This window comes from Cyanistes caeruleus, chromosome 1, assembly GCF_971803275.1.
Source record: "Cyanistes caeruleus chromosome 1, bCyaCae1.hap1.1, whole genome shotgun sequence".
NCBI lineage: Eukaryota > Metazoa > Chordata > Aves > Passeriformes > Paridae > Cyanistes > Cyanistes caeruleus.
This window is the reverse complement of record NC_141701.1, coordinates 115,449,747-115,476,433: the sequence shown is the minus strand read 5'-3', so window position 1 is coordinate 115,476,433 and position 26,687 is coordinate 115,449,747. Positions and strand designations below refer to the sequence as shown.

Sequence of the window (26,687 nt, the reverse complement as noted above, 5' to 3'; positions counted from 1 at the left end):
TAAAAAGTGTGATAGCTAAGATAAATGCATCCACAGTTAGCCATCAACATTGGTATCCTTCTCCAAAAAGGATTTTCAATAGTGACAGCTAGTGATGTTACCAGGGTGCATATGAAACCATAAGAAACATCATGTGTTCAGATAAAAGGGAAAAAAGCAAGTGTAAGAGCAGGAAGGTCTGAGCAGCCTTTGAGTTCTCTCTGTACCCCAGAACTGCTGCTCAGAGGAAGGACTGAAACATGGTCCTGAGTGTATGTGTCCCTTTTGTTGATGGAACACTTCTTTCAGATGCCGATAAATTAGAGGAATCCATACTACTCCTTTTTTAAAGATTTGTCCCTTTCAAAAATAATTACTAAGACCTGACTCGCTCTTTGGGGTCTATACCATGTGTGGCATATAGTCAAATTAAGACTATCAACTCAAATTACTTGACAGAGAATGGAAAAGGATATCAGATTTGTACTCTTTTAGGACCTTTGCTCTCCAGTGACTTGTCAATTTGACATGACATGTTGTCAACAACTTCTAAATCTGCAGTGTTCCCTAATAAACATCCAAGGACTAGTGTCCGTTGTGTGCCAGTGAAATAAATATTCGCTTTTAAACGAGTTATCTTAGGAGATAGTAGTGACCATAGTGTCAACAAATACAGTGTAAAGTATGGCCCAGAATTCTGACTTCTAAAGACAGTTATTAATAAAAAAGACAAAATCTAAAAATGTTACTAGGTGCACCTCTGTTCAAGAATTTCTATTTTTTTGTGCAGATTTAAATTCAGAATGCAGTGATTTATTTTTCTGTCATTCTAAGGAGAAAAGCAGCTATTCTAGGTCCTCTACATGAATATTTAGTAAAAAAAGAAATGTAATTTTTTTCCTTTTTATTTTTTTTTAAGGAATCCTATTCTCACCTTAGACAGAGTATCAAGTGAGAGGCGTAAGAGATGTGAAACCACAAATTTCAATTGGAACCTTAATATCTTTTACCACGCTCCCAATAATATTCCTTTGGCAAAAAACTTACTCCTAGTACAGCTGCTTTGGGTTTGTTTGGTTTGTGGTTTTGTGCTTTTTTCCTCTCCAGATGGTGGGTCATTAGAACTTCCCTGGATAACCTCTTTACAAAATGTGTATTTTCATACTCTCTATTGATCTTTAATGCATAATCATCTAAACAGTCTAGAGACCTACCAAGAACTGCTGTTGGCTCTTTTCATGCCTTTTTCACCATAGAAGTATAAACATCAAGAGATTTAATTAATGTTAGAAGAATTTTCCTCCCATGGCCTAAAATCTACATGGCTTATTTTCCCCTCAGACTCCTTAGTCCTGGTAGAATGGTTCTGGAAATAACTTATCCTTAGCAATATTTACATAGTCTGCCAGGAAATTTTCAGCATAAAAGTCATAGGGAGAGAAGAATAATCAATTAGCACTTGCTAGGAATATTCTTTCTCCTTTGTCTAGGAGATTGAAGCTGAATCATTACTTGACCATATTCTAACTGCTATATTTACCAAATGCAAATGCACGGAGAGAATGCATTCAATTTGTCAAGTCATTTTTGGCCATTTTAAGAAGATATCATTATGAATGTCATAACCAGCCATTACTGATGACATTTTAAATTGTGCTGTTCTTTGAATGAGCACTAATAGTTTAGAATGTTAAAGCCAATATACACAGTTAGATGAAATAAATTTCAAATTGAATGAAAATGATACCGTGTTAATGGATCTTGAGGAGAAAAACAAACTAAAAAGGCTACACATCAATAGTAGATGCTTTTGCTTCCTTTAGAGAACTCCAGAACAAGAATATTGGAGTAAAAAATATATTTGTTAAAATGTCAACATTTCCATTTCCAAATGTCTTCAGACAGGTGAAAGGTGAAATGGATAAATCCCTATTTCTATATTTGTTTAATTTCCTTTACACTTACTGTGCATATAAATTCTACATCTGGATAGTAATAATGGCAGCCTTCTTGTACCTGACTGCACTAACACAGGATGATTTCTGAATTTAAGTGAAGAGGTACTCAAAGCTAGCTGAGGAAATCATGGCCAAAACACTTCTCTGCAAAAGGAGCAAAAGAGACAGAAAAGGAGCAGAAACCAGCATTAATTTCACACATATGTCAACAAACAAAAGTTTGTTGTCTTTCTTAGCCCACACAATTTAAGCTCGTTGAGCCTCTTAGATAAACTGATAATTTGCAGCAATGACCCATGGAAATCTCAGTATTTGATGGGAGCTGGCAGGCAGGAGGGTGTTAAGATACTGCAGTCTTGCTTTGCACTTTGGATAAAATGTAAATATGACATCTCAGTAACTACCCTGTGGAAAACAGTTTTATGTCAATATATTGGTAATTAAGCAATTCATTAAAATTTTAATTTTTAAGGACCTTTCATAATTTTCCATTTATTATTTGATTTCTCTTGATATTTTCTAAAATAGCTTTTCTTACTGTATTGGATTACAGAAGAATATTTAAATGGAGCAACCTTGGTTCTGGAATGTCTTTGGTGAAATATGGAACATTTTATGGTTTTGAAAACTCATACAGGGAAAAATAAATACGTTGGTTAAGAATACACTGACAATAGTCAGAAACAACAGTAAACTAATTCAATTAATATCAAAGCTGTAAGCAGTAACTTGGATAGCACTGATGAATACATTTGTAACAGCAAAAGTCTGAGATCTTGGACCAGACTGGACAACTTATTTTCTAACAATAGAAGGACAAAAGTCAGTAGAGGTTTCTCACTTTGTTGCTGTTTGTAAGGAGGAAGCCCTCATGAATGAAATTCACCTTCATTCCCCTGAGAGCATTTTGTTCAGAACAATTCCACTTTCACGGAAGTAAATCAGTAATATCTGAACCTGAACCAAAACAAAAAAATCCCCCACCCTAAGAAAATTAAAATCAGTATCAACAATAACTAAAAAATAATTCTATATAAGAATGACCAAGAACTGAGGGGAATATCTTTAATTCAGAAGTGTTAGAACAATGATAGTTCCCATGGAACCACTCCAAAAGTAAAAAATAGAGGGGAGAAGAAAGGAGACTGGGTTCAGGAGTCCTAATTTATATATCTCACAGTAAAAAATTATTTTCTATTGTTGAAAAATATGTTATAGTAGCTACTTTGTTCTCCCCCATCATCAAAAAGATTATGCAGTGAAGAGTGAGCATCCATAAACATTTTGATAACATGAGAGTAAGTCTAACTAATGCACTAGATAATAAAAAACTAGTAAGTTTTCATGAAGTCAACTAAGTTAATAGGAGTTTTCAAGGAATTGGCACCTTTATTTGTATATGTCCACACTCAAAGTGACAAACTAGATACAGAGACTTAAAACCAGATTGAACATTCTACCTGCATGTTTTTGTCTCATTCTTCTGTGATATTTTTTTCTTGTAAAAAGATGTATAGTAAAAATCATAATCTCTTGGCCCTAAGCATTTAAAGTTCTTAGCAAATACAAAATTATATCTTTCTACTTTTAACATTTTAAGCCACCAAATGGTAAACAGGAACCTTATGAATATGATTAAGAAAGTTCCTGCAGCTATTCAAAGATTACTCTTCTTCAGAGTCTGCAAGAAAAACTGTTGCTTTTGGCTTAGCTGAGAGCTCCCTGTACTTCTTATGTCAAGCTAAAGATAATAGATGAAAAGGTTGCATATGTATACGAGGAGCTTGGGAAGGAAACAGATGCTTTAAATTGGTCTCTCTGAAGCATTGAGAGTGCAGATGGGAAATACACTATTAAAACATAGCCATTATATTACTTTTACTATCTCTAGTCAGAAAGAAACAGAGGTCAGGTAAGGACTAACTTGTTTGGTGATTCACTTAAGGCAAACATTAGCCCACCCAGGGTTAATAAAACATGCTTAGAAACCATTTTACAGTAAAATATACTACATAATAAGCTGAAAATAGCCTGTAACAGCTGTGAAGCATGAGAGGAATAGCAGCCCCTGAACCTGGTGTCTTGGCTGGCATTCCAAAAGCAGTGTGCTTTCATCACCAAAGCTAGTAGAAGGTAGAGGGTGTAGGCATCTGAAATGAATTTTGTATTTCAGGAGTAAGAAAGAGGCAGACACCACGAAAACAGCAGCTCAAATTTGATTCTCGCTCATACCTAAGATTAAAGTAATGTGGTTATTAATGCTACAGTTATAGTGTAGGGTTTATTTAAACTAGCAGATAAGAGTGTTTCAATGTAATGAAATGTTCACTAAAGTTAAAAAGAAGACAAAAACCCAAACAAATCAACTAACCAAAAAACCCAAAAACCCAAAAAACCAAGGAACAACAAAAGGCACAACTGAATATGTTGTCCATGAACACCTTGTCCATCACCAAATGCCTGCACCTGAATATTCCGCCTCTGGAGATGGAAGGAGATAGCAGAATTATGTGAACTAATTTGAGGAATTACATTACAATGAGATCAAATGCTCTCTAGAAAAGATGATTTTATTCAATTGACTACACAAATTGTTCCCATAAAAAAAACTCAAATAGTCTCATATTGGGTGAGATGAATTCAAACCCAAGTATGAGATTTACTTGACTTATTTGTGTATTAATTATTTTTTTTCTTCAATCATTTGTTTTGGAAAAGTAGGGACTTGAACTGTTACATGGATTGAATGGAACATCAAATATGTAAATTGCAATGGACCCTTAGAAACAAAAATGTCAACCATTGTCACTTGGCCACTGTTTTCTCTTCCTCCCTCCTCCCACTTCAAAACATAAAATCCAATTTATATAGTTACTCTTTAGGAAGATTATAAATATAAGTGTATATCTTTCTCAAACTATAAGCTCCATTTGGAAACAAATAGCATTTTCAACTGTTATGATTTAAAGGACTAGTGAAATCACTTTCAGTGAAAATTCACTAACTACTTGTAGACATGCTGGGCAAAGAGCATTTTAACAGAAATTATTCTCTTCTCAGGAAAAATACAGTCAATGCAATATACTTCAAAAACATCCAAAAGATCTGATGATAGTTTCTTGCATTGCTAGTGAAGCTCATGAATTTCCTGTAAACAATAGTTTTACCTTTCAATAGTGTTAGATAATAAAAAGTTGAGAAAGAGTAGAATCTTACCTAGAAAATTCTAAACTCCTTTTTCAAAACTTTTTGTGCTTAGTATTCCTCAGAGCAATAAGAAAAATAACAGACACACACCTACACTGTTAAAATCTTGACATATCTCTTCTCCCTCTTCTACATTCTCTTCTATAAAAACCTTTGAAAATTATTCTAAAGCAATATTTCCAACAACCATTACTACATACCTTGAAGGCTGAATTCCCATTCTTCTGTTAACTTCCCTTTAAAATTTAAAAATCTAGAAATCTGAATAAAACACAGTAAGAAGCATGAAAACCTGATTTCAGTGAAATCAATTAGAATTTCTACAGGAATAGAACATTTTTAAATTAAGGTTTTCAGCTTACTTCAAATAGATATTATGAAATTAATATATTATTCTCATTAATAATTCTCTGTAGGCACAGCTATTTCCATACTGACCATAACTTCATGAAAAATATAAACCATGTTATAGCTTCCTCACCTCACTTATATTTTCTAAATGAACTGCCATTTTTGTGTCCCTGATTGTGGGAGATCTATCTACTGATGAAGAACTGAAAAACGCAAGCAACTTGTTGTAAAACCACTATATTTTCAAGCTTTGCTCAGCTTTTGAATACATATTTCATATTTGAAAGGTAATGGTATATGGACCAAGGTAATCTTGAAAAGTAGGCAACTTGAAAATCATACTGGGATTGTAATTGTAGATAAATTGAAACAGCTGCACAGTCATAAACAGTAATTAACTTACTTCCAAGAAAACCATTTGACATGATTACATGTGAATCCTTACATAAGCTAAAAATCAGATGAAAGTATAAAACAGATGATGATGAATAAAAGTATAAAATGATGAATGAAAGTATAAAACAAAAAGATGAAAATATAATAGCATATTATCAGCATCAGTTACAAGAGGTCTGATGAATCCTTAATTGTTTAATTCTGTGAAACACAAGAAAGGGAAAAGGTGATTCTGGTATGTCACTGTGAGGAACTTAAATGCTGAAAATTGAGGTGTCTCTGAAATAGAGATAAAAGATGAAAAAAAGCTTTGAAAATGGTTAAGTTCAGACTTAGGTCCTTAAATTCCACACTTCCAATTTCTAAGACCTGTCACTAGAAATAATTATATTATCAAATTCCATCATTCATTTCCTGCACACTTGCTCATTTGAAAAACAGTTTACAGATTTGTTTCTATTCAGGCATATCCCTACACAGAATCAAAATAATCCACCCATTTAAAGCTTATTAATGACAGTTATTCTAAATAGACATTTGCCAATTTTTGCTTTTATTATAGAAGATGAATCATTAGCCATCAAAGCACTATGACAATGATAACAACAACAAAAAAGCCATATGGTAATTTCTTTCAAAACTCCAAAAGTGTGACTGTCATCACCTATCAAAAGCACATATGAAAAATACATTTGTTTTTCAACTTAAACTACTAAAAAATAAGATTTTAGCATCATTATACCTTACTGGAAACAATCTTTGTAGCTATTATGTACTTACTAAAATTCTAAAGGAGTTTTTTGGCACTGAGAAAAAAAGTTCCAAGTAATATCTACACAGAAAGTCACAATTTCCTTGAAAAGAATTTTCCTGTAAGGTTGTTGTTTTGATGTTAGTAGCTAATTAATGCTAACCAAAAGCAACACCCCTCCCCCCAACCCAACCAACTCCCAGAGAAATCCAAACCAAAACCAAAATATTGGTAAAATTGTGAAGTCCAGCCTCATGCACATAATACTTAATACGCTGAAGTCTTTCTTTCACTTCCTAATTCAAACCAGGACACATCAAAATTGAGATAAAGGAAAAAAATCCTAACGCAAATCCAGATGCATATTTTTACAATGACAGTTAAAAGCAAAGAATCTTGAATTTAAAAAGCACACCAACAATGAACAAAACCTGGAATTTTCACAACCTGTACCAAAACAGACAGCCAAAATTTAAATTCATTCATTTTATTTCTGATGTAGAGGGGTAATTCTTGCAGTTATTCCTTAACTTGCCTGAACTGTCATAGATGGTTGAACAGCAGAGAGGTGTTCTGATGTGTGAACAGAATGTGAGAACAGAGCAGAAACAGCACAATTGATGAGTGCAAAGACTGTAAACTCATTTTCCTGAATATGACTTTTAATTTAGTTAGACACATGAGCAAAGTACTTGAAAAGCCGTATCAATGCTCAGCAACTTTCAGATGACTACCAAGTGGCCTAATTTTGTATTAACATTAGAAAAAGAAATTGATTTACAGTGGAAGACTATTTGCTGTAGCAGTTAATACTAAATTTGTATGCCTCTATAATTTACTTCACTTATGGCTGTCTCTTATATTAATATTCATTATATAAGTCCTCTTCTAATATTGCTTGATTTGACAGGAATGCATTAGCTATGACAAATGCTTTATAATGTGCTCAGACAATATTAATACAAGCAGAACTTCTGATAATTTCTGTTACTTAAATACAAAGATTCTTTTTTTATTTGAATTTACCTTCTCTCTTCTTCCAACCTTTTTGGCAATGCAAGTTTTGATAACTGTACATCAGTCAGAATCATTCCTAAGCTCAACTTGGACTGCTAGACCACATGAAAAACTGAACCAATTCAGCCCTTTCAGAAATTTTAAAGCACAAAAATCGCTATGATGTTTTGGTTTTGGGAGGGTTGTAATCTCTGTTTTATATTAGAGTAAGCAATTCTTTCCTCCTTAGGAGATGACTTGCTCATGACAGTTCCTTATCCATATGTAACCTAAGACAACAGTCAGAATGTTAACTAGCATAAAGTAGAATGAAACTGGCTGCCAGGTTTTCCACTGCTTTACACAGTTGTTACAAGGTTTGACTAGAGAAATAGTCTGAAGTTTCAGCAATTACATAAGTAATGTAAGAGACATTCACATATTGAATGAACACAAGAGACATTCAAATATTGCAACATGTATATATATATATATATATATATATAAAATCATATTAGTCTGTAAGGTCATACTGCAAAGATACTCATTCAAAGAAAACCACAAAAAACACAGCACCCTAATAAAACACAGTAGAATCTACAATTCAGCATTTATAAGAAATTATATCATAATCACAGCTCAGCTTCATAAATATGTTCATTAATTCATTCAGAACACTAAAAAACAAGTAGTTGTAGAATAATGCTACCAATGTTTTTTGCTATAATTGCTATGAGTCTACTTTGTCCTCAGTCAGAATTGCCAAAAATTGACACCAAGAACACCAGAATCAACTCTCAATATCTTGCTTTCTAAGACATTAGTATGATATATTTTAATAGTCTGAGGTGTCAGAGTTGTCCAGATAAATATTTGCCATGTTAATTTATAAATAGAGGCATAGTTTAAGACTCTGCTTTCTAAAAACCCAAACCCCAACTCATCTATGCAACAAATATTCAGGGAAATTGCTGATATCAATGGATATATTGATATCTGATATCAATACTTCTGATATCAAACAGATAATTAATTGAAGCAATAAATCTGTTTGACTACCTACAGTCCAATGTTTGAAATGCAGAACATATTCCTGTTGTAGAATTAATAAGTTCATTGTGCACAGCAAAGCACGTTGACAACCTCATGAAAACTTATGCGTAGAGTCTGAACAGAGGAAAACAAGAATGTTTTGTTGCACCATTTTAAAGCAGATAATTCACTTTGCTATGCCATGCTACATTAGTTATTTTCTTCATATAAAAGTTGCCATTGTTGGGATTTGTGAGGGCAGGTAAACCCTCCTCAGAGAGGCCACAGTCCCTTCCTCTTGGAGACAGAAATGTGCACAGTTTGGCAGAAGATATGGCACAGAACAAGCACCCCAAATCCATTTTTGACTTAAATCTGTTGGGATGTACACAAAAAAGAGAAATACAAATACCAGACAGGCAGTTACTGTACTTCAGCTAAATCCTGAAGATCTTCATAGTTTCCCTTTGGTGGTTTCTGGGGCACTCAACAACACAGCTACCAAATATGTGATGTTACAACCTCCCAGCTCATAACTGGAACTTCAGAAATTCCTCCCTCAATTCCAATGGGTTTTCTTTACACTTTTGCATGTGTGAAAGTGTCCCAGCTTTCCCAGTATTTATCTTTAATACTTTAAATCTTTAAGGATTCTTCTTCGGGGTACATGCTCTTTACATTTACAAAACTTCACAAATAGTCTATTAATAATTCTACTATGATGAGTTTCAGAGCTTCTTTTTTAAAGCTGTATGTTTGACATCATAAGTATGTCTGATCTAGAAGACAGGCGAGCTTTTACTATAAATGAAGAGGGCAAACAAAAAAAAAGTTGTACATGACTGCATTGCTAATGAAGTCCTGTGTTACTTTATCAGAATTGTTCATTTCCTAAGAGACCCAAAAGAGGAATCTTCTCTAGATCACACTGTTGCATCACTAGTCTGTAGCTAAGATAGGGTAAAGATATGTTCCAAATAATAAATGTTATCTGACTTATAGAATCATAGAATGGATGACCTTAAAGATCCTCCAGTTCCAACCCCACTACCATGGGCTATTATTTCTCATATAAAGTTTTTTTCTAAGTAAAAAAAAAAAAACAATAGGTTGGTGAAGAACAGTTCTTTTACAAAAGCACAATTGTTCATATCTGAATGAAGAATTTGGGTATTAGTTTCATTATTCTGACACCAGTCAACCATTCAGCACCACAGAGAAATATCTTCTTTCCCCATCCACACTGTACAACTTCAAACCAAACTCAGCCTCTGTAAGCCTTTTGGGGGATGATCACACTGAAGTTAAATTAAACTAAGGAAATTCTTAAACTGTCTGTGAAATGAATACTTAAGTCTCCCAACGCTTCTTCTGCTCAATTTATGAACTTTGTTGCCAATAGTTCAAGTACTACATTTAAGTACTTCAGCTATTCAGGTCAGATGCCCCAAAAAATCCATTAAAATAAAACAAAAATAATGAATTCATCAGAAAAGGAGATGAAGCAGTTAGTAATATATTAGGTTAACTACTAATACTAAAAATAAATGTCTTGGCTCAGTTCACATAATCAGAGATACATTAAAAAAACAAAACCTAAAGAAGAATTAAAACCAAAAAAACCACCCACATCACATGTACCACAAAACTTCCTTCCTCTGGTAGGATATAAAATCTTATCTCTTGATGCAGATGCTGCCTAAGTATATAGTAATGACCTTGAGAATTAAGTGAAGCATGTTCTTGAAAGTTGTACTGAAGGAGGGGGTAGGTAAAAGGTGAGCTCAGGCACTAGAAAGCACTCCCAACCACAGAGCATGTGTGCTCATGGGAGCTGCTGCTCAGAGCATGGTGACACACTGCTAAAGGAAGATAAATGAACTCCCAAATATGTAATGCTAGAAATGCTAGCAATATATCTCATGAGTTCCATAATGACAGGTATCTTGACTCGTTCAGAGTCCTGTCCACAGCATACGAGGAAAACACTAAGTAGCACAGCTGGATGTAAGTGCAGGAAAAGAGAAACTGCTCTTTCCAACTTTCTGGTTTGGCTGTTGGGTTTGTTTGAGCTTGTTTGTTGAGATTGGCAGTTGCTTGGTTGGTTGCCTTTTTTTTTTCTTTTTTTCTTCTCATAAACAGCAGTCAGTAACAAACTCAATTAAAGTAACACAGGCAGAGGCTGAAGATAATGCAAAATATAATGACCTGCTCTGCATGAACCAGATTAATATCCACAACACTTGGATTTTTTTTTTTCCCCTGAGTATCGTCATTTCAAAGGTTTACTTTGAAGTGTCCTGGAAAGTGAAGTTTTGCATTTTTAAAAATCTCTTTAAAGTACTATAAAGACTGTTACCTGAAGGAAACAATGAGACAGATTTCCAGTTACAGATGGTTCTTCGAGACCATTACTGATCGACAAAAATGTAGCAGTTGACAAGCACACTGTTAGTGCCAATTAGTAGGAGTGGGCTAATTCAATATTCCATTAATTCTCTTCCTTTGTTTAAAGTGAGCTAGGAATTGTGAAAAGCTTAAACCAAAATGACAGTGGATGACAGTCATGAAGCAAGCTTCACAGTTGTGAAAGAAGACAACCAGGGACCTTGCTTTGGAACTAGACAAAAAATTGGATAATTAAAAGGCAGTACAGTAACAACTTGGCATTTGTGAACAACCATCACAGTGGACAGCTTGAAGAATCCCCTGGCACAGGAAAAACAGGATGAGAATCTCAAATTTTGTGCAGTGAAACAAATATTAAAACTGAAAAATTTTCAACAATAAAAGAGTGACAACTAAAGGTTTAAATTTCCAGTAGCGGGCTGGGTAAGCTTCCTTTAAATTTACTCAAACACACCAGTTAATAAATACATATAACTAATTTTGTAGTGTGAATATTCATTTAGATGGCTGTTTGTCTTTTAAACACTTCATATAGCCTTAAATAGGTCCTCTGAATTTGAATCAAGAAGGCATTCAGATATCTGCAAAAAACTTGAAAAAAAGAAGGAGCCCTTGTGCAAGTAGATGATGCCTCCCCCAAATCTGGTAGCAGTTTTCTCTGTATGACCTTTACTTCTCATTCATTAGTTTCCATACTGTTCTTGTGTTCATCATGGGTATAATTCACTTTCTCCACACAGTTACCACTCTCACTGGTGATACCTGAAGCAGGAACTGCAGGACCCAGTACACAACACACACCTAAGGCAGGCAAACTAAAGTGAGCAAAAAGCAGCAGGAATGAAAGCCTTGTTATTTCCCATCTTCATCTTCATAAATAAATATCTGACAACCCAGGTATCATGCCTGAATTTACCTACACTTAAACAAAAACATCTACCTGACTTGTGAAGGATCCATCTTGTAGATGGATCTTGTAGATTACTGTGTACGAATTTTCATGAGGGAAGTGTCAGTCATAAGCTTGCAGTAACAAAGCCAATTGTTATCGCTAAAATTTCCCAGATCTTAGCAGTTTGAAATAAAAGAGCTGATTGATATTATGAGATCCTGCCAGGCATACTATTGATTTGTACAGAAGCTTTGCCCGGGCAGCACGCTCCCCGGGCTGTGAGCATTGCCAGCCCTATGCGCACACACACCAGAAACGTCCCCACGACCGATCCATTAACTCGTGCTGCTGAAGTTCACTCACAGCAGCCATACTCTGTGAGGGAGATAACACACTAAACCTCCTCCAAGCCATTGCCCTTGCCCTGTGTCTGGTGTTATAACAAGAAGTAGCAGCCACAAAGCACGTGCAGGGAAAGCATAACAAGTCTGTTCGGCAAGATCTGTCACGTATTTCAAGCTCCCTATGTGTTGTCATCAATAGCTGCTGATATTTTCTGATATGTGAAAGCAGGAAAGAAGTGAGGCATCTTTCCCTGCTGGGAAATATCGGTTTTATTAAGGGCAGCTACTTCAAGTAAATTCAACTGGATAGTCATAGTGGGTAATCTGTTGATGCAACATTCAGAAGGATCTGCTAAGACAGTGTTAGAAAGTTGCAGCTATTAAATCAGAACAGAAAATCAACCAGAAATAGTAAAAAGTAAAGTATAGCAAAGGAAGGGATTAAAACTGCATGGCAGAGTCTCAGGAATCCTCTGATAAGGCAAATGAACTAAAGAATTCTTTTGAGTGCTCTAATTTAAGAAAATTGTTATTTTCAAGCAGAAATGAGATAATTTGAAAATTATGATAAAAACATCTGATTTCTTAAATTTGCTTTCTCTCTAATACTTAGCTGGAAACATGGGTTACTCAAAATAATATAACTGTCTGTGCTTTGATCAGTGCAGATCTACTGGCTTAAATAAGTAAATCCTTCTGAATCTCCTAAAATGCTTATTAGAGGTCTTAAAAGAAATCAGAGGTGGAACAAGGATGTAGAACAAGTAGAAGCAGTACTAAATTCTGACTGAAAGAAGTAGTAAGAATGCCTGTATACCAAAGTATAAAGAGTATACAACTTTGGAATTAAAACACAAATTTTCATTCTCAATTAAAAATCTAGAAATAACATTAAAATAAAATACTAAAGTAGGGGTACTAATACAAAGAAATTAATCTTGCAGAGAAATAAAACATCTTCAACTATCTGGACTCATTTTTGTGACATAATTAAGGACACTGAGACAGGATACAGTCAGCTTTGCTCCATGAAGCCTTTTCTTTTTAAATAAATACAAATAGTCTATTAATAGTTCTACTATGATGAGTTGCTATGATTTTCTATGGTTTTACTTAATCAAGTGCTATTCATTTGTCCAGTCCTGTACAAAACATAGAAAGATAAAATTGTATGACCTTAGCAGGTCTTACTTTAGGAATCAGTTCTTGAGCTTTCAAAATGCATGCTGATTGACTGAAGTCAAATAAATTTGTCTCATATTTCAATTTAAGTTTAATTACTATAATTTCTGCCACTTGGAGGACTTCATTACAGAAGGTCTCAAATGTGTAACACACAAGATCTGCAGCCTCTAATCAGGAAAATCCTTTTTTCTGTGTCATAAGGAAAAAAAAAAAATCACTTGAAACCTGAAATACTTAAATCCACAGTTTACTATGACATAAACCAGGATATTTTCCAGAGAACTTTCATTATTGATTCCTGAGTTAAACCTAGTAGCATCATTCAAATGAATACCAGAATTCCACATCGAATTTTGTATATCCTAAAACCTTTTTGAGGATTATACAACTTTTATTTTGATTGTGGAATAAGGGTAACTATTTCCCACTTGCAATTTCTGGATGCTGTCACATCTCCTAAATAATAGGGGTTGCTTTACTATAAAATTTGTTTCTTCATGATAGTTTTTACAGACTGTAATCAAAATATTCCTTACATTCTGTTTGATACATACTCAAGTTGAATGCATCTACCTCATTAGGTCTTTCACTATTAAACCATTCTTAAGTATTTGCATTAGATCTTTCTCAAATTTCCATTCTATTTGATGCCATTCTTTGGGAAAATATATATATATATATATATATATATTTAATTTACAGTAATAAGATAAACTAAGATCTTTACATCCCTCCATCATGCTCAAAAAAAGTATTTATTCCACAAGACTCACTGGAAACATCGACACACCAGTGGTTCCAGTGTAGCAGATATTTAGCTGTGTACTCCCAAGTCAACCTCATCTTTACATTTAGTTCCCCCAGCTTTTCAATAAAGTCCATATGGTTCTTTACTGTATTAAAAGCATTTGATGCACTGAATCTACAGCTCATCTTAATTACTTGCCCAAAATTCCAGTTTTTGTGCCATTTGTAAAGACTTTATAATTGCCTGCAGGTAACAGATGATGTAAGATCATATTATAGTCAAGACTTTATTCCAAAAGGATTTCACTGGAATATTTCTACACCAATTTGTATTTCAAGATTACATTCCAAGGCCCATAATTAGTAGGCTTAAATCCACTTAATATGTTCCATATTCATTCTGTAGCATTCCAGTATCTTAAAATTTTTTAACTTCTGCACTTTCTAGAGCCATGCAAACACAAAGTACCCCTTACCTTTTATCAATCAAATATGTAATCTCATAAAAACAATTTTAGGTAGGAAAGTATAACTTTCTCTCAATTCATATTCATTGTCATTATATAATTGATCTCATTTACTTTAGTACTGTAGTTCCCTGCCAGCTGCTGCTTTATTTTTCACAAGATTAATGTCAGGCTGATAGACCTATAAGTACTTGATTCATCCTGTTTACCTTTTATGAATATTGACACAACATTAGCTTTCTTCTAGTCCTTTGGATTGGATTTTCTACAGTGTTTACAATGAACAGAAAACATAACAGCTTATCTAGAGTGCTCTTTATCTGCTTCTTTTAAAACCATATGCGAGCTTTCCTGATCCATTGTCTAATTTAATACTCCTGGTTAAATATACTAAATCTTACTGTCAGTATGGAAAGAATTTAAACATCAACATTACCATCAAGTTTACATGAATGAACTGTTTTTTTCGCCTCTCAAATTTTATCTAAGACACAGTTCCTTGGTCCTGTTACTCTTAAAAGTGCCTTTCTGTTTCCTTTGATGAGTCTGTATTTATTCTTGTATCCATTTTTTCCTATAATTCTATTCTGTTGTTCTTAATTTCAATTTACATAGTTTTTTCTAGCACCTTTAATTCTAATTCAGTCATGGGCATGACATAAAACAAGAGCTTTAATACTGAGACTGTGATTAGATATAGCACAGTGGAGTACAGAAGTCACAAAGATTAAATGAGAAACACAGAATAATTCTTCAAAATGTTTGAAACCCTATATGACTCTTGACAATAAAAGACTCTGAATGTACTTATTCTGAAGTTATAGGTGTGACCTGCCCGAACTTTAACTTGTAAGCAAACCACTCAGTGTATGGAAAGCTACATTAAAGTCTAAGAGACTTCAGGTGCATGAAGACAAACTGCATGTTTATTTTCCTCCTCAAACAGGTATTATAGTCATTATATATATATATATATTTAGTCATACGATAGATAGATAGATAGATAGATAGATAGATAGATAGATATAGATATAGATATATATAGTCACTATGCTTTGTCTCAAGATAACTTGATATTTGCTGGTGCTGAAGATACCTTACTAAAGATTAGTCTTATTTTCGGATTATTTAGATGAGTTGCAAATGCAGTGGTAGAAAACCTGAAAACAACTAGAAGTTAGGCGAATTTGTGTATTTTTCCATATATTCACGAATTCAAAACACAATAATTTTTTTTTCCTTTGGGGATAAGGGGGAAAATGGCAGGAAGACAGAAAGTCTTTGGTCCTGTCAGATTTTGTTTGACTGGTACCAAATATAAAATGCATATTTATGATGTCTAACTCCACTAATACAGCAGAGTGGAAGGTATATTTTAGCAGAAGGATGACACAGTAGGGAGGAATTTCACCTATAAGAGTTCTCTGGCTGAGGAAAGAAATCACTGATTTGCACAGACATTAAACACATTCTTCAAAGTTGTCCAGTACCAAATGGAAGACAGAATAAATTAAATTTTTCTTCCCATTCTTACAATAAATTTTAATACTACTCACTTATGGCCTTTTCTGAAAACACCTACTGTATGTACATAGAATAATCTGTTTCTAGAAATAATGATTGCTGCTGTGCTGAGTTCTTGTCACATGAATGGCAAATGAAATGCCAATGACTGAGTAAAGCAGATTCCCCTACATTTATGAACAGAAATCTTGCAGCTATGGCTGTCTTCAGATCCCTCTGAATGGTGCTATGAGGGGATCATACAGCAATGGCTACAGCATTTAGCACAGTACATTTACTCATATCCTTAACCACACTTTGCAGCTTGCTTGGTTCAAGCACGGCTAGAACACAACATGAATCACAAAACAAAATAATCTAAGCAAGCTGTAAAGCACCTTTGGAGATTTGGTTGTTCTTGCCTTAAAAACATCCCTCCCCACACAAATCTAGTCCTCAACAGATAACAAACTACCTCCTAATTTTGCTGTGTCCAGCCAGTATGATGTCATCTTGAAACAAGATGGATCATTTGAATGAAGACCTGCCTTTTGTTTTTCTTATTTGAAAAACTCCATACTTGCAAATACTCACCACCTATCTGAGAGCATTGGATCAAGAAGTTTCTACTCCATTTCAAATTAGTCCATAAACAAATACTCAATTGTAACAGGCTTCTGAAACTGATGTTTTGAAATAAAAACTTGAAAGGAAATCTGCAATGATTTTTTTAAAATCCCGACAGCTTGAACTGAGGTGTCTTCAGACCCATCCTCCTAGATGGTGTCAATGCCCTTCCCAACATAACAGCAAAACACACCATGCAGAACCTGCCATCCAGCAGATATGTGCTACAGTGCTTGATTTGCAGCAGTACTGATGAATAACTTATAATCAGACACCTAACAAACAGAAGATTACTCCCAAGATTTCCAATTGTTACCACTTTGGGCATGCAGCAGTCAAGCTGACTTTTCCCTTAGACAGAATGAAAGACTCTCCTTAATATTTCAATAGAAAAGTCTTTTCAGGCCTCTGAACAATACCATTGTCAGCATTGGACTTTGATACGGATTCAATAGGCTGATACAGATGTTGTGACTGACAGCAGTTTCCAACAGCAGGATTATTCAAGCATAAAATTGCTGTGAAGGCAATCACAATCAAAAGCAGCTGGGTCCACAGAAAACACATGGTGTTCATATGACGAAGCTCTCAGCGTACATAGATGCAAGCAAAGAAGGATTTTATTTCACATTCATGATCAATTGAGGCACACATAAATTACTGTAATTTTTATAACGTCATTTAGCTACACTCTGAAAGAAAGAAAAAGCTCTAGTTCTACACAGAGATCAAAAGGGAAGCTATTGTCTTCCAAATTGCCATCAAGCCCTAATACAAAATTGGTACAACAGTCTGTAGAATGCTGATAACATTTAGTGCTGCAGTTAGCTACAGATTGTCTGAAGTATGGAAAAGTCAAAGCATAGATGATTTAAAGTGAAAGATGGCATTGCACAGTTAAATTTTGCTGGTTTGGGTTGAATTTTCTAGGCTTGTGGTAAAGACAATTGATAGTTGTGAAATTGCAATTCCTAATTTCCAAGTAAATCACATGAGAATTCAAAAATAAGAACATTTCTTTCAGACTACAGCTTCTTATAAGGATTTTTCACTAAAAAAAATTTAAAAAGAAGCTGTCCACCTTAAGGAATTGGATGACTGGGAAGTGATCCATGAAGATCTATAGCTTGCTTTGAAATTCATCTGTTCTGCTAGTCAACAAGCATTTGCAACTTTTGAATGTTCCATGCAAAAATATCATAAACAAGTAAATATGAAGTAAAAACCCTCATAATTTCAAACTTCAAGGTCATTTTCCTGTCTTGATACGTACTTAAACATTGACTTGTAAAGAAAAGCAATTTACATCTGGCATCTCAGAAGCCTGAACCCAGAGTTAGCCTGGTAATTTTGCTGTGCCCTAAGCAATGCTGAAATGATCTGAAGAAATCACTTGCCAAAACAAAAGCATTCTTTACGATAAAATAAAGCATATGGAAACAAAACAGCTAAGTTAAACAGACTGCACTGAATTGTATTCCTAGATTAAACATTCTTAATATAATAATTACATATAAAAGGGTACACGCAGCCTAAGCTGTAAAAGCAAATTGCACACTGGGATCATACAGTAAATTGTTTCTGCATACACCAGCAGATTTGGAATAGTATTTTGAATTTTAAATACAGTTGACATAAGTATTATTGTTAAAATAGAATTTCTTTTAGTTAGAAAAGATTACAAGCACATCTGCTGCCTATAAAAATGCTAATAAATAGACAATGTTAATATTATAAATAAAGCAGTACATCTTCTTAAGCTTTCCTTAAGAAAGGAAAAGTTAGGGTAGTTTGGCATTAGGAACAAAGGATTAAAGAAGTAACTTGAAAAGCAAAAATAATAAATATAATAATAAAATAGGGTAGGTACACCAAGCAATACCAGAAATAATCCAGAAATTCATTATATATTGAAACAATCATAAACATGAAACCCCAGCCATTTCCAAAATGTATGATTTTATAAATAGCTGAATTTAATGGAGATAAAATTAAATGGAAAATAAAAGGAAAGCAGAGATATGAGGAAAATTATTTTCATTTTTAAATGGCACTTCCTTTATATTACAGGTTCTGGAGCAGAACCAGGAACTGCACAGATGCTTCTGTGTACAGAACTAATGCAACACATTAAAAGATAAAAGAAAACAAGCAAGATGTGCTAATGCATGGTGTTGGAGGAAACAACACCAGGTCAGAGAAGGGAAAATACTGTAATCCAACATGCAGAAACATTAATGTAAATAGTAGTACTAGTCAATTATAAGTTGTCCATCTATAAATATTTACACAAGAAAGTTTTCATTTAAGCACTGTGTTTGAAAATGTATTCTTACAATTAAGAACAAAAATTCTGAATCTTAAATAAAGCAGTACCTACTAATACCAAAGAGCCACTTGGCTCCTTACTAGAGACCTGAAAGAGACACAGTGGTCTCATAAGGACATGCTCACTCACTTTACAAACAAACAAACCAAAATCAAGAATCTCTGGCCTAGGAGACCTGGATAAAGGAGTACTGGAAGGAGGACTTTTCCTTGGTCAAAGGAGGTTTGGGTCAGAGAACACCTGAAAAAATTTCACATCCACAAGCCCATGGGCCCTGGCAGGATGCATCCATGAGTGCTGAGAGAGCTGGCAGACACCACAGCTAGGCTGCTTACAATCTCTGAAAGGTCACAGAGAAAAGGAGAGGTGCCTGAAGGCTGGATGAAAGTAAATGTCACCCTGGTATTCAAAAAGGACAAGAAGGAGGACCCAGGCAACTACCGGCCAGTCACCTTCACCTCAGTCCCTGGGAAAGTGATGGAGCCTCATTTTGGAGGCCATCTCTATCCACATGGATGACAAGAAGCTGATCAGGAATAGTCAGTATGGATTCACTGAAGGTAAATCATGCTTGGCCAATCTGACTGTCTTCTATAGAGAAAGAACCACCTGGGTGGATGAGGGGAGAGCAGTGGGTGTTGTCTACCTTGACTTCAGCAAGGCTTTTGACACTGTTTCTCACAATATCCTCAGGCAAACTCAGGAAGTGTGGACTGGACAAGTCAACAGTGATGGCAATTGAGAACTGGCTGAACCAGAGGGTCATAGTCAGTGGGACAGAGATCAGTGGAGGCCTGACACTACTGGTGTTCCCAAGGTTCAATACTGGGCCCAGTGTTGTTTAACATTGATGTTGTTCATCAATGACTTGGATGAAGGGGCAGATGCATCCCCAGCAAGATCACTGATGGTACAAAGATGGTAGATGTGGCCAATACCTCAGAGGCCTGTGCAGCCCTTCAGAAGAACTTCAGCAGTTGGGAGAGGTGAGCAGAGAAGAACATTCTGAAATTCAACAAAGTCAAATGCAGGTCCTGCATCTGAGGAATAACCCAACACACCAGCACAGGCTGAAATGCAGCACTGCAAAGATGGACCTGAGGCTCGTGGTGTACAAAAAGCTGTCCATGAGCCAACAGTGCATCCTGGGGACCAAGGACACCAATGGTGTCCTGGGGCACATCACAAAGAGAGTTGCCAGCAGAGCAAGGGACGTGATCCTGCCCCTCTACTCAGTCATGGTGAAGCCACATATGAAGTGATGTGTCCAGTTCTGGGCTCCTCAGTACAAGAGAGACACGGAGCTCCTAGAGAGAGTCCAGAGGAGGGCAGCAAAGATGATACAAGGGACTGGAGCATCTCCCTTATGAGGAACAGCTGAAAGAGCTGCTCAGCCTTGAGAAAAGACTGAGAGAGGACCTCATCAAATCTTTGTCTATCTGAAGGGAGGGTACCATGAGAATGGAGCCAGGCTCCTCTTGGTGATGCCAAGCAATAGAAAAAAAAGAAATGAGCAGAACATGATGCACAGGAAGTTCCATCTAAATGTGAGGAAGAACTATTTTTCTGTGCAGGTGACCAATATTAACCAATATTTTTAAAGCCTTCATTCCTGACCCAGATAATGGGGCAGAGTGCACCTTCAGCAAGTTTGCTGATGATTAAAAATTGGGAGGAGGGCCTGACACACCAGATGGATGGGCTGCCATTCAGAGGGACCTGGACTGACTGGAGAAATCGCACAACAGAAGTCCCTTGAAGTCCAATGAAGGAAAGCACGAAAGTCACACAGCTGAAAAGCCATAACCCTACACATCAGTCCGGGCTGGAGTCTAAGCATCTGGGAAGCAGCTTTGTAAAGAAGGACTTGGAACCCTGGAGGGCACCACTTGGAAAATAAACCAGCAGTGTATATAAATAAACACCTGGTGATGTCAGGGAATATAAAATACAGAGACTCTTTTAATTGGTGCCCAGTGACAGGAAAAGGCACAACAGCCAGAAACTGAAATACAGGACACTGGACTGAAACACAAGAAAAGCTTCTTTGCTCTTTAAGAATGGTCAAACCATAGAATGGGTTGCCCAACAAAACAAGTTTTTTAGCTACTCGAACTCAACTGAAAAAAATACTCAGCATCCTGCTTAGGCTAACACTGCCTAACACTGCCAACACGACCTGTAGGCGTGGCCTTGTGAATCTTCAGACATCCATAAAGATGTCTGTCCACAGAACCTCAAAAATTCTGTGATCCTCCGGTATTTTTGCTGCCAAACTCCTACATATCTTTCTAAACATTTCCATTCCATCTACCTTCCTTCCTCCTCCAAAGTTTTCCCGGAATTACCACATAATTTCCAATTGCATTCTCCCCCCTGCCTTCACTTTTATGTCCAAGACCTGGCCTAAATGATTGCTCTCTCCCACTCCAACTGCTCTCAATTTCATAATAATCCCAGTTGGACCTGAATTGCTATTTCAGGACTGAGTTTCATCTGCTGACCAGAAATATCCTACCACTTAGACAAAAAGAAGAAGAAAAAAAAAAAATTGTAAAGGGGTAACAAAACTAAATTTTTTTACACAGAATAATTTTCATTGAGTCAATGAAGAAAAAACAAAGAGATATTATGCCTTTGCCAATGCTGTTACCCACACACATTCAGTATCTGAAAAAAACCCAACCCTCTTCCTTTTCCTTCTACTCCATCCCTCAGTGTTTTCATTTCTTGTGATGCCTTTATCACTTGAATACGTTTATGTTACCACTCCTTTAAACACCTGCCTGTTACATTTACTGTGTCTATTCCTTAAGTTGTTTCTCATCTTATGTGAAACTGTAAGCTTTTTAGCACAGGCACCAGTATTTTGTTCTCTGACAGCACAGGGGTCTCTTAGCTGTTAAGGCTGTACTACTAGTGATAGATGATCTTGTCTGTGCCCTGGCCCAGATACACACTTTTTCTGCTCATCACATTTTCTGTCTGTTTTTAAGAGCTGTTCACTGCATTTAAGTACATAGGATTCAAGGTGCAGTGTATAACATTCAAAAGCAGCATTATAGACTTTGTCATACTGATGGTTCCTAATGACATGGTTTTTTTTCTGCTTTGAAAGGTCTATTCCTTCTTTTCCACTGATACCAAGTGATCTAACTCATACAGAATTCCCTACTGAATAAACAAACAAACAAACAAACAAATAAATAAAAACAGCCCAAATCTTCAAGGCTTAATTTGTGACAATGTGGTCATGGAGTGTCCTGCTTAACATCACGTAACTTTGGAAAAGATTAATATTTAGGCATATGCAACAACTAGAAGGACATAAATTTGCTTATAATATTGGCAATTCAATCTGTTTTCCAAAAATCTAAGTGCAGGAAAATTTCTTTAATGGACATGCATTTTAATTAAGGTGATAGAATGCACTCTATCTCAATATATTTTGACAAGTGCTCTAAAGTATCAGTCTTTACAGCCAAAGATATGAAGCAGCTTTTTGAAAAAATTATACCTTCTCAGAAAGGAGGAAAAATTTGTAAAGCTATCAAAGATGTTTAACAATTTACTGTCAGGGAATATGTATGCATGTGTGTTGATATATAACAAAAATATTCATGTTTTATTTCCACACTTGAATTGGAGAACCTAGAAATATTAAAATCTGGTTTGTATAATGCCATAACATAAGCTTCTCCTTGTAATGCTCACACTTTCTGTTTTTCTGTCCTGACTACCCATGTAACATAAAAATTGGTAAATACAGATGAAAGAAGTGTGTTAAATAGCAGAAATGATAAAAAAGTTCTCACATCTTGAGAATGGCATTGCCATTATATGACTGGCAACATAACTCTTCATGATGGTTTACTGCTCCAAAGACTTCCCGAGTTCAAGCCTTCTAATAATTTGAAAAGTTGGTTAAAAGGGAATAAAAAAAATAATGACATTCACAGAATGAGCAAAATAACCTCATATTTTATGTTTTCTCTTTAACATATAATTTAAACACCAAAAAGAGATTTTAAGGAGTTAGATTATATTGTGAGCTGCACAGTGTCAATAACAAATGCTGGTACCACATCTAACAAAAGAGTTCCAGAATAAGAAACATAAATTACTGCTTTAGCACGTGAATCATTTTGTATACTATGTGATTTTTTTCACACTCCTTATTGCAAGCAGCACAGATTTCCTGTTAACATTTTGTTTACTGTAGCTGCTAAGGGTACACAGAACCAGTGATCTGAAGTCCTGACCAATGTGCTGTGACTGACATGCAATTCAGCATTTAACCACTGCTGTAGATGATATATAAGAAGTGATATGTACATGACCCCATCCTCAGTGGATTTGGGATCAACTATTAATCTTCAGCAGACAGGTTTAAAACATAGAAAAATCTTTTGCGCAAAATGATCACAAGTACATGGACTTAGTAACTCTCATCTAGTTGTGAAAGATAATTTTTTTAATTATATTCATTAGTACAACCATTCCCTGAGAACTGCATATTACTATCATGATGTTTGACTTTTACAGTGATAATTTCCAAATGTAGAAACTCACACAGTGCAGTATTTTATGGACTTAAAAGTTCTATCAAGCAAAACAGGACATAAGAACAACCCGAAAGAAAAAAAAAAAAAAATTATGAAAATTTTGACTTGTTATAGTAGACAGAAAATTTCATCCTTTTGGCTACTCAATTTTTTTTCCCCCTCACTGTGTATACATGCTTGACAAAGGATAATTTACAGCAAGGATCTTATTCTGTTGCCAGTCACATCGATTCTGACATGTAATAATTGCATCTGGATAGAACTACCTGCCTTTCGTTGAAGCTACTGGTTGGATAGGGCTCTTGTCAGAAGTTGAATATGGCACCCCATATTTTAAGAAATGTAAAGGTTTTTGGGTTTTTGTCAACATCAATATATGTCTTTTAGAACCCCATTAAGGCCAGGGTTTCTAACACAGAATAAATATATGCATACGTGTATATTTATACATACACATATACACGTACATACATACATGTACATACATTCTATGAAATGAATCCAGGAATTAGCAGCCACTGTGTAAAGCTAAAGAAACTCCAGCACAGGCCATTGCTTACATGTGCAGCTGGATTTCTGATATTTTCTTACTTATGCTGATGTAAAACTGATTTGGACTACTGATCATGGATACAGGTCAGTTCATATATCTTGTCAGGAATCTAATTCAAAATTTGATAGAAAATCTCAGATTGGTTTTAAGATGCTTTAGAAAATCTTTCAAACATACACAGCATAAGACAAAAGGTTTTGAATAATACAGCTTAAAGCTTTTAAAGACCTTTCTTTTCTTCAGTTTTCTTCAACCACTAGATCATATTTGGTAAACAGTAAGTCTATTCATCCTCCTTCCTGTTCTGAATATATCAACAAGTAACAGCATAAGAAACTTTTAAAATTATTTGTATATTTAGAAGTGCATATATTCCCAAAATACTTGACATTGTTCCTGTTCTCCCAAACTTAATTTCTTTCATCACACAAAACCTCTCAGAATATTTTCTTTTCTTTTCTTGTGAACAAAGACAAAAACAATGTAGCAACAATATTTCTTAAAATCATCCCATTATAATTAGGGTATAAATCTCCATAAAGAAACATATGCTGTCTATAATAGTGAGTTATAACTAAGAAAAACATATTTATAGAGAAGTAGACGTAGAGATAGCTGTCTATAACAAATATAGTGAAGATGTATATTCAAGAAAGTACTACACATGCCTGCAAAGTACTTCTCTGTTGTAGTATAGCTGGTTACTGCACATCCTTTTACAATGCTGAACTTACTGGATCAGAAGTAGTTCCAAATGAGCAGTTTTCAGCATCAGTAGGTATGTCTTTGATGTTTCACAGCTTTGGTTTGTTTTTTTTCCCCTTGGTTATTTTTGCTTTGCTTGGGGAGGGGGATGGGTTATGTCTAAATATGCAAAATGTATCCCTTTATACCCAAGAGCAGTCATACTTTTGAGACACTAGACTACCTCTCAGTGACCTTACAATCTTCCTCTGAAATTTCCAACAATAGGTGCATATTTAAAATGCAATGTCAAACAAAACCTGTTGACTTTACAAATATGTAGATTTTATGTCCAAAGGAATAACTTTTACCAACACAATAATTTAAACACTATTATTTCAGTATGAGGACTCTTTTAAGCAGAATAATTGGCATCAATAGCACTTACCTGATTGTGTGGAAGAGAGGTTATACAGCTCTTTTCCATTTCAAAACCATGCAATAGCCATTTTAAAAAAATAATGCAATGTTTGAAATTTATGAAAATTAGGTTTTACTGATAATGTTTTTTAAGAGGCTTCTAGACAAAAATAGAGCAATTTGTTACATTGTGGTTAAAAGAAATGTGCCATAAATAATTATTGGTAGAGAGATAGTGCAAACAGACCAGGAGGTTTAGGTCAGTTGATATGTTAATCAAGTAATGAGTATTGCATTCCATTGTTAAAAAAAATGTCAAGCCTCTTTTCACTAAGAGAAATCAGCTACATGACTATCAGACTCTCACCAGCCTACTGAAAGGACTTAAAGAAATCAATATCACACAGAAAGATGGATCGAGCATGAATCAATGTGGCTAGCACATAACCAAACAGACATGGAATTAAACAAGGAAAAAAAACCAAAACCAAAAAAACAAACCAAACCAAAACTAAACCAAACGAAACCAACAAAGATTGTCGCTTAACCTGTTTTGTCAGAGCTGGTATTGATGGTATTGGTAGTGATGGAAGTGAAGGTAGTCTTTGCGCTGTCCTTGGTAGTAACAGATTTCTGCTTATTTTTCATGGCTTCCAGTGCTTTGAGCTTCTTGGCATGTTTAGTGCCTTTGTAGTGGGCCGCAGCCTGGCTCTACAAAGGAGAACAAAATGAACCATGCAATCAGGCTCATTTCTAAACTGGCATTCTCTGTATTAGTACAAATACAGACTACCTTTCAATAATGGGTACCACTTACATTATCCAAGTTGTGACCAAACAGGAAATTATAATTGAGAATGATGCTTGGAAAACAATGGGAAAAGTACTAGAGCAACGCAAATTCAATAAATACAGTATATTACTGTATAACAGTAGATTACTTTCAGGCCAAAACTAGGTTGTTTTAGTCTACCTTGCTACCATTAGTTTATATAGTGAGATTTATGTTGCTTTCACATGAAAAAAAATAATTCTCAGGCAACGGGGAGGATTGTGCTCTCCTCCTGGTAGCTTTGTACTTTCCCTGTTTCTATTTCAAACTAGATTTTTTGTCAAAGCTTCCTTTCCAAAGAACAGTTTACTAGTAATAGTGGTATCAGCAACTTCTCAGCAAAGACTGACTGTAAAAATACAAATCAAAAATACCCCAGCCCAAAACTAAAGCCCAAACAAAAGAAAGCAAAATATAAAACACACCCTTCAAAGCCCATCACCATAGACTTAACTGAATG

The 26,687-nt window shown here is 35.2% G+C and overlaps 1 protein-coding gene across 6 annotated transcripts in view; it reads right to left on the bottom strand.

Annotated features, from left to right (window-relative positions):
- ZNF385D (zinc finger protein 385D) overlaps positions 1-26,687 on the bottom strand; it is a 411,914-nt gene that overhangs the window by 38,143 nt on the left and 347,084 nt on the right. For all 6 annotated transcript variants that reach the window (XM_086851775.1, XM_086851772.1, XM_086851779.1 and 3 more), the window contains one exon: positions 25,944-26,106. In XM_086851775.1, coding sequence (XP_086707901.1) covers positions 25,944-26,106 — 163 coding nt within the window. The remainder of the gene's footprint in view (positions 1-25,943; positions 26,107-26,687) is intronic.